At 41.5% G+C, this 16,778-nt stretch overlaps 1 protein-coding gene across 1 annotated transcript in view; it reads left to right on the forward strand.

The window, feature by feature from the left end:
• Positions 1-16,778, forward strand: part of Bdp1 (B double prime 1, subunit of RNA polymerase III transcription initiation factor IIIB) — a 92,312-nt gene that overhangs the window by 17,444 nt on the left and 58,090 nt on the right. Inside the window, exons 8-12 of the mRNA XM_032897045.1 lie at positions 2,632-2,686; positions 8,719-8,859; positions 9,402-9,680; positions 11,988-12,126; positions 13,047-13,283. Coding sequence (XP_032752936.1) covers positions 2,632-2,686; positions 8,719-8,859; positions 9,402-9,680; positions 11,988-12,126; positions 13,047-13,283 — 851 coding nt within the window. The remainder of the gene's footprint in view (positions 1-2,631; positions 2,687-8,718; positions 8,860-9,401; positions 9,681-11,987; positions 12,127-13,046; positions 13,284-16,778) is intronic.

The raw sequence follows: 16,778 nt of genomic DNA on the forward strand, positions 1-16,778 counted from the left end.
ACTTACCAGTAAAACCAGAACCTGATTTTGTTTTTTGGTGAAAGTGTTTAGATTATATCATATTTTCAGAGATGTTCAGGTGTTTAGTTTTAGTTAAGCCTGCAATCTAAGGATCACTGCAGCCTAAGAATTTTAAACCAGGCTGAACAACACAGACCCAACATAGACCCATTTTCCTCCACAAATAAAGATTCTCATACTGCTGGGCAGTGGAGGTGCACACTTTAATCCCAGCACTTGGGAGGCAGAGGCAGGGAATCTCTTGAGTTTGATGCTGGCCTGGTCTATGGAGTACAGAGAAACTAGGACGGCTAGGGCTGTTACATAGAGAAACATGGTCTTTTTGGGGGGATACGGGGGCGGGAGATAGGGAAGGGATTCTTGTGTCAATTTTGATGGACATATCTATAAAAAATTTCTTACTGTTGTCATTTAACATTTGTAGGGTTTGTAGTGATAACCCTATTTGATTTGTTTTCTATTTCCTCCGCCACTGATCTATATTCTTTAAAATTATTTCTGTTTAGGGTGTTTTGAGACAGTTACATTTTGTAAGCCAGGCTGGCTCCAAATTTAATCCTCCTCACTTAGCAATCCTTCTCTATGGGCTTATGATTTTAAAACTATCCTTTAAGCAAGGTAGAAGTGGTGGTATGTGCCCGTTATTTTAGTATTCAGGAGGAGGCAGGACAGTAGTGAGCTTAAGACCTGCTTTGGTGCAGGAGATGCTGCCCTAAGTGATCACAAATAAGTAAACAAAACTTATAAGACACGTCTGGGGCTATGACTTCGCTAGTACAGCCCATGTCTTGCAAGCATAAAGGTCTGAGTGAATCTGAGCATCCACGCAGAGTGTGGGCATGGCGATGCAAGCCTGTACTCCACAGTCCACAGAGGAGGCAGGACGCTAGGCGGTCATGGGTACGTTTGAGCTGAATAGTGAGCTTGAGGCGACACTGGAGCACATTAGTACTTGTCTCAAAATTTTTCTATCTTACATAATGTATACTTTATTATAGGTATATCAGTGCAGGCTTAGTTTTTTTTTTTTTTTTTTTTTTAAACCTCTGTTAGTTAGGGTTCTTTAGTGCTCCAACCTCTGTTCTCACCCAGTGAAGGAGAGGGAAGATGGTGAATAAGGACAAGGGAGTGCAGACCTGTGTAGAAGTAGTTCTTTGGGGCTATCCCAGTCTTTGTGGTCAGGATACTAGCAGTCCCGTCTAAAACATCAAACATGAATTAGTAGCAATAGTCCTGTCCAACCAGCAGACAGCAAACACGAATCAGTAGCAGTAGCTTGATCCAGAAGAAACCATGAGGCTTGGCCAAAAGCGGCAAGAGGCAGCTGGTGTACCACAAGAAGATCTCTGGCACATTTCTCCTATGAAGTCACAGCAAGTAAAGATCAGTGAAGGTCAGCAAGTGTTGCAAGGTGCACCAGTGCCAGCGTATGCTTCGCTTAGACTCTTTCCAGATATCACGTGCCCTCTCAGGTGTCTGCTTCATCATAACGTCCTCCCCTGTGACATCTTCCAGAAAAATATCACAGGATACAACTGAGTCTCCAAAGAAACCAGAAATTTCCACTTCATATTTGGAACTATATATAAATGAGATAAACAGGTTTAAAATTTTGCCTGATTATAGACTGTCCTCTATTATACTAAAAAACATTCTGGAATAGTAATGTAAAATCTTTAATGTTAGGAGTCTTTTAGGTTGGATAAAGTTAGTATTAGCTTAATTGACTGTAGGTTTATCTGTTTTGTGGTGGTCATCTGTTTTTTTTATTTACACTCTATCTGGCATGTGTGGCATGTGTGGCATGTGTGGCATGTGTGGCATGTGTGCGTGTGTGTTTTTATGAGTGTGCGAGTAGATGCCAGCAATAGGCTCACTCATGGCCGTTGGCCCCTTTCTCCTTTACGTGGATTTTGGATGAAGCTGCCTAGCTTGGCCTAGGATCACTTTCTGTGTGCCATAGTTTATTTCTGTTGTTCATAATAAAGGTAAGGGCAGGAAAATTTGTATTAATCTTTATCTTCGTTACAAAAAAGTTTATAAATTATGTTTATTTAGAGTATGTGTATGTGCCTGTGTTTGAGTCTGTATGTATGTGGGGCGTGCACGTGTTCATTTGAAGGTCAGAAGACTGCTTGTAGGTGTGTCAGTTCCTCCTCGCACCCATGGGTTCTGAGTCAGATGAAGGTCATCCTTCACCTGCTGAGCCAGACTCACTAGCTCCTCAATCATTAAACTTTTTAAATATTATTTTATGTATCTGGATGTTTTGTCTGTGTCTATGTATGACATGTGTGCAGTACCTGAGGAATCCAGAAGAGGGCATTAATTCTCTGGCTTGTAGTTATAGATGGTCATGAGCCACTAAGCAGCTGCTAGATACTGAACATAGGTCCCCGAAGAGCAGCCAGTGCTCTTACCCATCGAGCCCTCGCTCCAGCCCTCAGCCCTCATCTGAGGAACTAAAGCGTTAAGTAACTCAGCTTATTGGCTACGATATACCACGTAGTAGGGAATAGTATGTTTTATAGTTTCACATTAATGTTTACTATTAGAAATAATCCTTGTTTAATGGCAGAACATTACTATAGATTTTTTTGTTGTTAACAGAATAAATTTAAACGTGAAGAAAAAACAAATGGATGGAGAATAGACAAAGCCTTCCGTAAGTATTAAAGCATTCCTTCACAAAGTATCATTCATAGAGACTGACAAATGACCAGTGCTTTTGTCTTCGGCTCTAGTGTGCTTTAGAGTCATTCTTATACTGCCATCAAAAATAAGAACGGAAGCCTTTTCTGGTTTGCTCTTTTAGGATAAGGCCTTGCTATATATTCCAGCTTTCAAGTGCTAGCATTACACATGTGACCACTGCGTCTGAAGTGTTTTGTTTGTTTTGTTTCTGAGACAGAGTCTCACTTTGGAGCTCTGCTGGTCTGGAACTCACCATGTAGACCAGGCTGGCCTCACAGATTGGTCTACCTCTCAAGTGCGGGCTGTTTGTGTGAGCTTTTTATTTAACAGAATGAGTTGGGTAGTTGCTACAAATCTATAAGCAAAGAATTAGCCCAAATATCCAGAAGCAGGTAAGCCCATGAATTTTTACGGTAATTGATGATGAAAAGTGGCTTTTTCAAAATTTTATTTTGTGTTCATGCATGTATGGATGTGCATAGGTGTGTGGATCAGAGGACAACTTTAGAAGTTGGCCTTCTTCCCTCCTGTGGGGCTGGGCTAGATTAGGGTGCCAGGCTTGCTAGGAAGAGCCTTTACGAACTGAGCCATCTCACTTGCCCCTACGTGGCTGTGTTTATTGGGAGGGAACTGTGTTCAAGAGACAGTTTATGGAAGTAGACTGCCATCGCTGATTCCTGTGTGGGCAGCCAGGCATTGAGGCAACAGCACCTGTTACCTGTGTGCTCTGGTCACTCTTGAAGATGTGCTGGCGAATAAGGCGGGTGAGATGAGGGTCTGCTCGGACAGCTCTGACTTTAAATGGGTGAAGGGATTGATAAGCAAGTTTCATGTAGTGATTGAGTTCTGAGGAGGAAGGAAAAGGAAGTGGGCCTCAATGCTTATTTTGATCCTCAGTGAAATTCTTTATGAGCAAGTGACATTTTAATTTAGGTCTGATTTAAAAGTACAGTAGGAAACTTCTAGCTCCTAAATAATACCTTCATTAAAATTAATTTTTTCTTTTTGTAAGTCTACAGAAAGATTATAAAAGATCTGTAAATAAAAACAATTTATTTAAAATAGCTTAACATCTTTTTTTGGTTTTGGAATGTACATGGTTTTTATGAACAAATAGTTAATCAGCTTTTCATAATTAGTGTACCTGTTTATTTAGTCATGAAATAGCCGAAGTGCTAATTTTTTTATTTCTAAATAAAATTGTATATATAAGTTTCCTTTTGGGAGAGGGTCTCACTGTCTAGCCCTGGCTGTCCTGGAACTCTCTACATAGACCAGGCTGGCCTCAAACTCACAGAGATCCACCTGCTTCTGCCCCTCCCCTCAAATGTCGGAATTAAAGGTGCACATCACCATGTTTGTCTAAAAAAGTTTTCTTTCAAGATTGTTCTGTGTGTATATGTTGAGTGCCTGCATATATATGTGTGTGCCTGGTCTCCACAGAGGACAGAAGAGTATATGGACCCTCTGGATAAGGGGCAGTTGTGGGCTGCTTTGTGGGTTCTGGGAATTTAACCCACCCCTCTCCAAGGGCAGTAAGTTCTCTTAACTGCCAAGCCTTTTCTTCAGCTCGAAAATAAAACTTTCTCCACCTCTCTAGCCCCTGTGGAGTCTCTTTGTGTAGCCCTGGCCTGCTTGGAACTCAGTATGTAGACTGTGCTGGCCTTAAACTCACTGAGATTTATTTGCCTCTCCTCCTCTGAGTTTTGGGGTTAATGGTGTACACCCCTGTGTTCAGCTCAAGATGCAGTTTCTTAGTTAAGTTAGCACAGGGCTGATTTAGGAGGAATCGGTTCATGTGTGGTTCCCAGAATGAACTGTGTGTAGTGCGTGGGCTTATGTTCTTAGTGACACTGTGGTGGATGTGTCGTCTTCAGGGGAAGTGTCAGGTTCCTGAAAGGTCTGGACCATTGCAAACAGAGGAGCTTTCCATATTAAAGTTGGAGCAACTTTCCACTGGCCTTAATAATTTATAGATCTGTTTTGTTTTTCTTTCTGAATTTTATCTTTTGAAGTAGGAAATTAAAAAATTAAAAGCTTTGTGGCTTTTACAAAAAGATTTATGTGTACGAATGTATGCATACATGTGTGTTCACTACATACGTGTATTGTTTACTTGGAGGTCAGAAGTGAGCACTGCCTTCTTTGGGATGTAGTTAGGTTAGGGATGGCTGTGACCCACCTTTGGGTGCTGGGAATTGAACCTGCATCCCCTGCAAGAGCACACACTCTAAACCATCTCTCCACTTCCCCTCAGGGATGCTCTCTTTAAGTCCTCTAGAACCACCTAAAGATCGTGTATTGGTTCTCTGACTACTAGTTTATCACTGTATAGAGTCAGAACAGATTAGTATTTAACATGTGCCTCTCTCTGAGGCATTTTTGTTATCTTCTGTATTTTCTTTACATAAATATAAAGGTTAAGGAACGATTACTTTATAGATTTGTTCCTGGTTGGTTTACTAATTGTTCTCTCTAATATTATACAGTTGGCTGTGGCAGTATTTTCATTTTATATTTTAGACTTACTTCCTATTTTATTGATGCTTACAAGAGTATACAGTAAAGTGTTTGTAGGGCTGGAGAGACAGCTCAGCATTTAAGAGCACTGTCTGATCTTTAAAAGATCTTGAGTTCAATTCCCAGCAACCACATGGTGACTCACAGCCATCTGTAGTATTGAAGTGATTGGAATAAAGAGTGCATGTTATAATTATAAGGCGTTTGGAGGATGTGTGAGTTTTCTTCAGTTATGCTTGGGGCTGAAAACTGAACTCAGGTTCTTATGCTGTTTAGTATATATGCCTTTTACTGAATTAACCCTGGCCCCTATCTTTGCCACTTAATGTAGTTGATACACAGAGTGCAAAGTGTAGTTTGAATATTAACAAAGAATATACCCTCATAACCACCACCCTGAGTTATGCATAGACGATTTTCATCAGTCGAGAAGTCCTTTTGTCTCCATCCCTTGATTCCCAAGGAAACTGCTGTTTCCATTCGAGTTTAGCATGTTTTAAATCATCTAATTCATTGAATGAATAATGTGTGTGTATCTGATTTCTTTTATTTTTACAATTTATTCATTTCTTTGCTTATATCAATAGTTTGATCCATGTATTAGGTTGGTTCAAAAGTAATTTTTGTTTTTTGCATTGTAGAAATTATTTTATTTTGATTAGATTCTTTTTTTTTTTTTCTTTTCTTTTTTTCGGAGCTGGGGACTGAACCCAGGGCCTTGCACTTGCCTTGCTCTACCACTGACCTAAATCCCCAATCCCTTCATTAGATTCTTAAATAAGATTATATTATGTGTCATTTTAATGCACATTTCTCATTTTATGACCTTGTACTAAATATTTATTACCTGTTTATAATGGTAATCACATTAGACAAAAAACAAATTCAAGATACTCATTTAAATTTTTTAAGGTTTTATTTTTATATTCCTGAATGCATATTTGTGTAGTCTGTGTATGCAGTCCTACAGAGTGGATGTCAGATTCCTTGAGACTGGAGTTACACTTGGTCGTGAGCTACTGTGTGGATGCTGAGGATTTAACCTTCAAAGATCAGTGTCTTAGGGTCACTGTTGCTGTGATTGAGCACCATGACCATGGCCTTTTAGAGGAAAGGGTTTGTGTGGCTTATGCTTCCATAGCACTGTTCATCACTGAGGGAAGTCAGGATGGGTACTCACAGGGCAGGAACCTGGAGGAAGTCAGGATGGGTACTCACAGGGCAGGAGGAGCCTGGAGGAAGTCAGGATGGGTACTCACAGGGCAGGAGGAGCCTGGAGGAAGTCAGGATGGGTACTCACAGGGCAGGAGGAACCTGGAGGAAGTCAGGATGGGTACTCACAGGGCAGGAGGAGCCTGGAGGAAGTCAGGATGGGTACTCACAGGGCAGGAGGAGCCTGGAGGAAGTCAGGATGGGTACTCACAGGGCAGGAGGAACCTGGAGGAAGTCAGGATGGGTACTCACAGGGCAGGAGGAACCTGGAGGAAGTCAGGATGGGTACTCACAGGGCAGGAGGAACCTGGAGGAAGTCAGGATGGGTACTCACAGGGCAGGAGGAGCCTGGAGGAAGTCAGGATGGGTACTCACAGGGCAGGAGGAGCCTGGAGGAAGTCAGGATGGGTACTCACAGGGCAGGAGGAGCCTGGAGGAAGTCAGGATGGGTACTCACAGGGCAGGAGCCTGGAGGCAGAAGCTGATGCAGACGACTTGGTAGAGTGCTGCTTCCTGGCTTGCTCTTATGGTTTGCTCATCCTGCTTTCTTATAGAACGCAGAACCACTAGCCCATGGGTGTCCCCACCCACAGTGGGCTGGACCTCCCCCATCACTAATAAAGAACACAGGTTTGCCTACAGCCTGGTCTTATGGAGGCACTTTACTAGTTGAGTCTCTCCTTTCTGATGACCATAGCTTGTGTCAAGTCGATGCAAACGTAGTCAGCACAAGCAGCCAGTGCTCTTGTGCTGAGCCAGCTCTCCTTCCTAAGTGTTTGCTTACTTGAGTTCAAAATGGGTCATGTGCATGGAGAAATTCACAATACCGGTGCATTTGGTCCAGGAACTGTTAAGGAATACACTATTGCAATAGTGGTTCAAACAGGTTTGCAAAGAAGAGGAGCCTTGAAGGTGAGGAACGGAGCCGACTCTGAGCAATGTGAAGCTGATCCTTTTACAACTGAAATGTAGCTGGAGAACTCAAGTGTGGGTATTTGGCATTTGAAGCAAATTGGAAACATGGAAAAGCTTAATAAAAAAGTCATCATTTTGAACTGATGTTCTAATTCTATACTCAGTGTACTGTTTCTTTATGGGGTTGTGACATGCAGTGAAAAGTGGATGGTGGTGTGATGTACAATAAAATGTGAATAGTCTAAGACGACCGCAGTGACCAACACAGTGGTTGGACTGAGATGAAGCTTCAAAGCACCCACTTCCCAAAGCCAAATTTGAGACCCCCCCCCAAAAAGGTGAGGGTCGCGATTACTGTTTGGTGGTCTCTTATCCACAACTTTCCGAAATCTAATGAAACTACTACATCTGAGAAATTTGTCTAACAAATCTGTGAGCTATGCAGCCAGCATTGGTTAACAGAAAGGGCCTGATTCTCCACAGCACCCAACCTTCTATCACACAACTGATACCTTAGAATGAAACCATTGAAACTTGAATGAATTAGGCTACAGATTAGTTGTTGTTTTGAGTCAGGATCTCACTGTAGAAGCCTGGCTGATCTGACACTTGCCATGCAAGCCCAGATAGCCTTAAACTTACAGGAGAGCTCCCTGCCTTTGGATCAGAGATGTACGCCATCCATCACGCCTGGCTCAGGCTACAGAGTACTGCTTTATCTGCTATGGTCACTGACCCCTTGTCAGGTGACTACCACTTCTTCCATTGTTTCAACATTGTTTTTTTTTTTTTTTTTTTTTTTTTTTTGGTTCTTTTTTTTTTTTTTTGAGCTGGGATTGAACCCAGGGCCTTGCGTTTACCACTGAGAAATCCCAACCCCTCAACATTGTTTTCTAAGGAAAATGTTTACACGAGAAAGACGAAGAAATGCTTTCCACGAGTTCATTGAATCCCAAGCATGGAGTTTACACTGCAGTCATCAAAACAGAACAAAACACCTTATCTTTAATTAGCAAAACTGTGTGGCTTATAATAGTTTTTATCGTAATTGAGAAAGATATATTTGAAACTGTTTAATGACATAAAACTCACTGTCAAAAACAGCAGCTCACTTCGCACCAACCTAATAACTTACTTTTTTGAGGCTAGGTGCTTGAACCCAGGGCATTCTATGTAAGTGCTCTGTTTCTGAGCTTCTGTAGACTTACTTTTATTACTTGATGTTACATAGTTGTTTATCCATACTCTGTCTAATAAATAAGTCCATTTGCTCTGGATGTTGTAATACTTTAAAAACTAGAAAAAGCTATTTTTAAAATATAAAAAACTTAACATTTTCCCCTTTTCTTTAAACAGAGGAAAAACGCCCTTTTGACTTCGATTTTTTTGCTCATTTGCTTCAGAAAGTTCTTGCTGAAGAAGAAAAAAGAAAACAAAAATCTACTAAATGTCAGAATGTAAAGGAAAAGGCCCCCAAACCACGGAAAAATGCGAAAGGTACTGATTGTGGGGTTTCATTTAGTGGTGAATTACACTATTGCCTCTTAGGAATTGAGAGGTCAAGTGTTAACTTAGGCAATGGACATCGACCTGAGTGTACAGTAAGGAGGGAATCAATAATCAACAGATTATTACTTAATAATAATAATAGTAGTAATAATAATTGCTTTGCCAGTTATTCTGGGGCAAAACAGCAGCTCCCTTTTAATGATTTATATTTTAGTTTGTTACATGTATGAGTGTGTGTGTGCATGAGTTAGTGCTTTGCAGAGTGGCCTGAAATGGCTGGAGAGATGGCTCAGAGGTTAAGAATGCTTTGTTGCTCTTATTTATGACCGGAATTCAGTTCCCAGAGCCCCTGTTGGTGTGACTTATGACTGCCTATGTGAGATTATAACTGATTTCCTGATTCCCTATTTTAGTGTCTTCAGTTTTTTTTTCCACAAAAGTAATATAACTATGCTTTCGAGTATCATCCTCCTTCTTAGTAAGTTTTCTGTAAGTGGTTCAGGTGGTTATGACAATTCTCTTGTTTTCAGCAAAAACAGTAAACAGGGAAGAAGTGAATGATGACCCTGATGAGTCTGTGAACAGTGACACTGCAGATCCAGAAAGACCTCAGAAGGACGCCCAGACAGTCAATGAGGAGGAATTGCCAAGTTCATCAGCACAGTACCTACAACAAGCTGTGCTAGAGCAAGAACAAAACCAAGAGAAAAAGAGGAGGAACCAAGGCAAAGCTAATAAACGGGAAGCAACAAATGTTTTAGAGAGCGTTCTTGATCATTCGAGCCCTCCTGAAGCAGAAATACACAAGAGTAAGTTTCAAGCACATCCTGGGAATGTTTTACTTGAAAAGACTTGAGTCTGACAGATGCTCTCCTCGTGGGTAGTAGCAATTATTATTGCCTATTAAGTGGTTGTGTGCTCAGTACCATGTAACAACTTGCCATTTACCTTTTAGTTAGGGGGAAAACAACTGTAGAAAACAAAGTGAAACAGAATTTTCTTCAGATTGTGCCTAAGATGTATGATTTCCCTTGATTCCCACTAACAGTCTTTGGTACTCACTGTGTCTGTCAGTGAAGCTTAGGTTTTTTTTTTTGTTTGTTTGTTTTTTGTTTTTTTTTTTTTAAAGATTTATTCATTTATTATATATAAGTACACTGTAACTGTCCTCAGACACACCAGAAGAGGGCATCGGATCTCTTTACAGATGGTTGTGAGCCACCATGTGGTTGCTGGGAATTGAACTCATGACCTCTGGAAGAGTAGTTGGGTGCTCTTAACCGCTGAGCCATCTCTCCAGCCCGAAGCTTAGGTTTTTATGGTCTGCCTTTATGGGATACCTACAGTAGGTTGTTTAATTTTGGAAAGAGCTAACGATTTGCATTTCTTTTTTTCTTCTCATTCTCTTAGTATGCAGATGTACTGAAATTTGAGTGTTGCATGGAGAGGAGACGTGGTCCTTCTTAAGAGCTTGATTTATGCTAAAGCAAATAGAAGTTTGGAGTAGAGCATTTGCTTAGCATGTGCAAGTCCCCGGGTTACTCCCTGGTTTTCCTCGGTCTGCCCTCCTTCCCTTCAAAAGCCAGGTAGTTCAGAGAAGACAGAGGCAAAGTTAGCAGCAAATTGGAGCAGCCGTTCTGTAATTTATCTAGTTCCCCTTTACCAATACTATTTTTTTTAAAAAATCTATTTTTATTCATGTATACAATGTAGTTTGATCATGTCCAACCTTCAGTCCCCTCCAGCTCCATCCAGCTCCTCCCCAACATATCTTTCTCTCAGCTTCATGCCCTTTATTTTTTGTTTGTTTTCATTATTTGATTTTTTGAGACAGAGTTTCTCTGTGTAGCCCTGGTTGTCCTGGAACTCACTATATACACCAGGTTAGCCTTGAGATCAGAGATCCTCTTGCCTCTGCCTCTTGGATGCTGGGATTAAAGGCATGAGCCATCATGTCCAGTCAACGATTGTCTGATTTATAAGCATTAGAATATTGTACTTTTGTTTACCATTATAAGAAATACATGAGGGGTTGGGGATTTAGCTCAGTAGTAGAGCGCTTGGGGCCCTGGGTTCGGTCCCCAGCTCCGAAAAAAAAAAAAAGAAAAGGAAAGAAATACATAAAGAGGCCCATGAGATAACTCAGTGGGTTAATGTAATTAAGTTTGATCCCATGGACCCACAAAAAAGCCGATTCCTGTTAGTTCCTTTCTGATCTCCACATGGGCATTGTGGTATAACACACACACACACACACACACACACACACACACACAAACAAACTCTTTCTCTTTCAAAGAGTAAATCTCTCTCTCAAAGGTAAATGAATAAGTGAAAAGTTTTTTTTTTTTTTTTTAAGTAATTATATACCAAAGGGAGCTGGGTAAAGTGACAGCTACCTGTGATCCCCATTGATGGTAGAGGTAGGTATATAGTTAGATTCAGAAGTTCAGGAGTATCCTCTGCTACCTACTGAGTTTGAGGCCAGCCTATTGCATTAGCCCCTGTCTCAACCAACCAAAGGAGAGAAAAAGATCTTACATATAAAGCACAATAACCTCACTATCAAGTTTACCATCTTAAATATTGGCGAGTCATTTGAGATGTTGGAGCTGGGATGGCTGGTCTTTATTATAGGGTTACTATTAATGCTTTTTATTTACGTGTATTTATTTTGTGTCTGTTTGCGTGCTTGAGATGGCTCCGCAGGGAAAAGACACTTTTGCTTTGCAATCCTGACAACTTGAGTTCAGTCCCCCAAACCCTCAAAGGGGAGAGGACCAGCTCCACAGAGCTGTCTTCTGAGCTCCACACATGCATGTGATAGAGCATGTGGGCACTCGTGCACATGCACATGCATGCACACATGATAATAATAAATGCAATGAAAAATTAAAAGTAAAAGAGGGTTAGAGAGATGACTTAGTCGTTAAAGGCTAAGGCTCAAGACAGCAGCAAACAACAGTAAAATATCCTGGGGGAAAATCAGTGCTAAATCTCGAATGGTAAGTGGTTAATATTTTGTAGGAAAAGACAATAGTACCTGGAAATTTCTTTGCTTTAAAATATAGATATCTTTGCTGTTTTTTGGAATAACGTGTGTTTTATATTCCTAGGTACATGTCCTTCTGAGGAAAATGAAAATGAGTGCAATAAAGAACAGACCCCTCCCTTTACACAGAACACAGAGGACATTGCAGGGTTAACATCCTGTGAGGAGACGGAGATGAGAATGGACCCCAGCCCTTCCACATGGTAGGAACCTCTCTACTAACTTCATTTGTATCTTCTATTCATTCCTGAGAGGGGAATACGGAAAATCTCCAACTGCCATTGCAGATTGACACTTCTCTTTCCGTTTGTTTTATTTATTTTCAAACCTTTTTTGTTAGGGTCTTAAATAACTTGGATTGTTGTATCCTGATTAATTTTTTTAAAAAGATTTATTATTTAATTATTTGTGTACGTGTGTATGTCTTTGTGGGGAGTGCAGGGACCCAGAGGCATTGAATTCTTCCTCTGCACTGAAATGATAGGTGACTGACTGCCTTTTACAGGTGCTACGAGCTGAACATGAACCTTGGCAAGAGCAGTGTGTGCTCCCTACTGCTGAGCTGTTGGTCCAGCTTCTTGGTTGATTTTCTTTTTTCAATCATTGTGTATTATATTCAAGCTTGGGTGTGTTGGTGCATACCTAAAAACCCTGCACTAGGATTTTTTTCCCTGCTAAGCAGGAAAATTGTAAGTTCAAGGTTAGCTTGGACTACCTAGCAGATTCAGGTTTCCTTGGACTACTCAGTAGTTCCTGCCACCAAGACAAATAAGTCCACAAATCCTCCTGTTGTAGTCTCTTAGGTGCTTGGTTTATAGGAATGGACCACCACAATCAAGGTAGGTTCCTAGCACTCATATAAAAAACTAGTGTAGAGGCACATTCTGATAACCCCATTGTGGACAAGGCAGAGATGATGATCCCCTTGGGCTTGCTTACCAGCTATGCTAGGCTGATTGGGGAGCCTCAGGCCAATGAAAGACTGTCTTAAAATCAAAGTGGATAGATAGTTCCTGAGCAATGAAAAAAGGTTTTACACATAACAACATTCACAAAGTATCTTATGGTATGAAAATTTATTTCTAGCAATTCTTTTCTTCCTGATACATTTTCCCTTCCTTAGTAATCACCAAGACATCATGCCACTAGCAAGTGAGTCCTCAGAGCCGTGTGCTGTGGATTTACCTGTGTCAGAACCTGGAGGTGCTGTCTCTGGTGATGTGAATAATGCTGAACCTGGAGGTGCTGTCTCTGGTGATGTGAATAATGCTGAACCTGAAGGTGCTGTCCCTGGTGATGTGAATAATGCTGAGAGTGGCTGTGCAGGAGCAGGAAGTGCGGGTCTGAAGACTAAGTCACCGTAAGTGTTGTACTCATAAAGATTTGGTAAGATTATTCAACATTTTTGTTTTTTGATTCTGGGATTAAACTCAGGGCATCACACATACTGGGCAGGTCTTCTAAGATTAAAGGCTGAGTTGTATGTCTGGCCTTTGATAGCTTCTTTTTTTTAAAGATAGATTTTTTTTTAATTATGTGTTTATATACATATATATGCATGTGTGTATATTTATGTGAATGTGTATGTGTGCGTGCACATGCATATACCAGATCCTTTTAGAGTTAGTGGCAGTTGTGAGCCACCCTGTGTGGTGCTGGGAACCAAAACCAGGAGCTCTTAACTGCTGAGATATTCTTTGTCCCTTTGTTAAAGTTCTTAAATAACTTTTTTCTATTTTTGTATTTTCTGGTTTTTAAAATAGGGTTTTGTTGCAGTAAAAAATAAAAAAGGGGCAGAATGGTTCCCAGCATACCCTGGAGGTCCTGCTCTCCCTAGTTCCGGCTCCAGCCGGCCATTGGAACTAGCGCTAATTTATCTCAGCGGCTCCACACTGCTCCCAAGACTCTCTGACCCATCTAGTTCCCAAGGCCGGTCGCTGCAGCACTAGTTCCGGGCCATTGGAACTATTTATCTCAGTGGCTCCACGGTGCCCCCAAAGTACTCTCTGACCAAGGCAGGTCGCTGCCACGCCAGTTTCAGACAGAGACCGCCTATCTGGAGGCTCTCTTACTGTGGACTCTGTTCACATTTCCAGCATCCACCCCCTACCCCCAGCCGCGGCTGCCCTCTCCTAACTCTCTTCCGCTGCTCTGTTTACATTCCCAACACCTGCCCCCTAATAGTTACAGTATAAACTCCCAACAACCTGTAAAATCAAGACTCAATAAACTAACCCATGTTAAATTCTCAATCTACAATACATCCACACAATAAACTCACATCAATTGATAAGGATATAAACCGCCCACCTAGATAAGATACATTTGTCTACAGAATTCCATCCCAACTAACTTGGCAATTCAAGACCATCCGGATCTGGGTCGTCCTTCTCCGTCTCCATCTTGATTCTCCTCCTTCCCCTTCTCTCCCGCCTTACAAAAGCTTTGTCTTTGCCTTATTTTTTACTGTCCAATCATGGCTTTGACCTAAATTGTGCCAGCCCTCATCTACATAATAGACATCAACTTACAGGGTTTTTCTATGTAATCTTGGCTGTCCTGAAACTTACTCTGTAAGGCCAGGCTGGTCAAACTCACAGAGATACACCTCTTCTGTCTCCCAAACACTGAGATCAAAGGTGTGTACTACTACCACCTTGTTAGAGGGACTGTTCATATGTAGATCATTAATAAGTAATTTTACAGTGGTCTGTTAATCACATGTCATCAAAAACATTTCACTTATTTTTTTCTCTTAGGGTTTTTCACTTTCTGTTTCATTATGGAAAGAAACTTCAGCTTGCCAGAGTGACACACCCCTTTAATCCCAACACTTGGGGAGGTAGAGCCAGGAGGATTTCTGAGTTCTATGCCAGCCTGGTCTACAGATAGAGACCCTGTCTCAAAAAAAAAAAAAAAAAAAAAAAAAAAAATAATAAAACAAAAGCAAAGAAACAAAAACCCAACAAAGTAAACCAACAAAGAAACAGGAAGAAAAGAAATGCTGGGTGGGCCTGTCAGCCTATTTATAATTAGCAACCACTGGCTTTGCTTGAGAGACTCAAAGAATTAGGGGAAAGAGTGATTGAGTAAGGTTTCTGACATCAGTCTCGGGTCTTGTATTCGTCAAGATCTCTACTGGAGCAGAACTTACAAGGTGATCTCACACATGCACAGATGTGTGTGTATGTTGTATGTATATAGGTAGGTATGTAGGTAGGTAGGTAGAAAGCTAGAATCTCTTGTGTACTGTATGGAAACACCACCTGTCTATAAAAATCTGATGGCCTATTAGCTTAGGCAAGAAATAGGAGGTGGGAGTTCTGGTAGGGAGAGAGGAACTCTGGGATATGGTCAAGTGTTGGAAGAGATTGACCTGAACTCTGAGGAGGCAGACACATGAGACTTGAGAAGAGGTAACCAGCTACATGGTACTCACAGAATAGAATGAGCAAGTTGAGTTACGAGCTAGTCAGGGAACAAGCCCGAGCTTATAGACTAGGCATGTATTCATAAATAGTATCAGAGCTGTTATTTTGGGAACTGGGATGTGGGTGGAAAAGCCTGAGGTGACAGATAACACACATGGATATAGATATGCACAAAAAAGGAAATTTATTAAAATGACTTACAGGTCCATCTAGTCCAAGGATGGCTGTCTGTCAGCAGAAGGTTCAAGATTCAGTAGTTGCTCAGACCCTAAGGCTGGATGTCTTAGCTGGGTTTGATATACACCAGGATCTCACAGAAGTAGACTCTAATGTTAGTGAAGAATAGACTTGCCTGTGCGAGCATTAATAGTGTTTGATTGTATGGCTGTACCCTCCTTTGTGTGGTTTGTTCTCTGCTCGTGGCCACCTAGGTCGTTTCTACAAATGCTTTGATCGTGTGCTTTCACTTCTGTGCTAGATTAGATTGCAAGGTTTTTTTTTTTCATTATTTATTTATTTATTAATTAATTTATTTATTCACTTTACATACCAGTTGCAGCCCCACCCCCTCTCCCTAGTTCCACACCTCATAGGTCCCTCCTCTTCTCAGAGAAGGGGAGCCCCCTCGGGTATCTCATTGCTTGCCTGAGGACATTAGGTTGCAGCAGGATCTAGTGCATCCTGTTCCACTGTGGCCCGACCATGCAGTCCAGCTAGGGGAAGGGATCCAGTGGCAGGCAGCAGAGTCTGAGACAACCCTGATCCAATTGTTAGGGGATCCACATGAGACCAAGCTGCACATCTGCTATAAATGTGTAGGGGCCTAGGTCCAGCTTTTCCTTGCTCTTTGTCTGGTGGTTCATTCAGTCTGTGAGCACCCATGATCCCAAGTTAGATAACTCTGTAGGTCTTCTTGTGTGTCCTTAACGACCCCCCCCTTTGCTCATTCCTGCCCCCACTCGTTAAGACTCCTTCCTTGAGCTGGTGTTGGCTGTGGGTATCTGCATCTGTAGCCTCAGCTGCTGGAAGAAGCCCTCAGGACAGTTATGTCTTTGCTGGCTGTGCCCCAGGTAGACCATCTGGAGGGGGCTTGCAGGAGGGGGTCTTGCAATCATGTTTTTAAGTGAAGATCCTAAAGTTGGAACTGTTTCTGTAAAGAATATACATCTAGGTTTCTGTCTGTCTGTGTGTATTTCTGCACATGCAAAGATCAGAAGAGAGCTGGAGAGATGGCTCAGAGGTTAAGAGCACTGACTGCTCTTCCAGAGGTCCTGAGTTCAAATCCCAGCAACCACATGGTGGCTCACAACCATTTGAAATGAGATCTGATGCCCTCTTCTGGTGTGTGTGAAGATAACTACAATGTACTCATATATAGTAAATAAATACATCTTTAAAAAAAAAAAAAAAGGTTGGGATTTAGC

This window comes from Rattus rattus, chromosome 3 (genome assembly GCF_011064425.1).
Source record: "Rattus rattus isolate New Zealand chromosome 3, Rrattus_CSIRO_v1, whole genome shotgun sequence".
In the NCBI taxonomy this organism is placed as follows: Eukaryota; Metazoa; Chordata; class Mammalia; order Rodentia; family Muridae; genus Rattus; species Rattus rattus.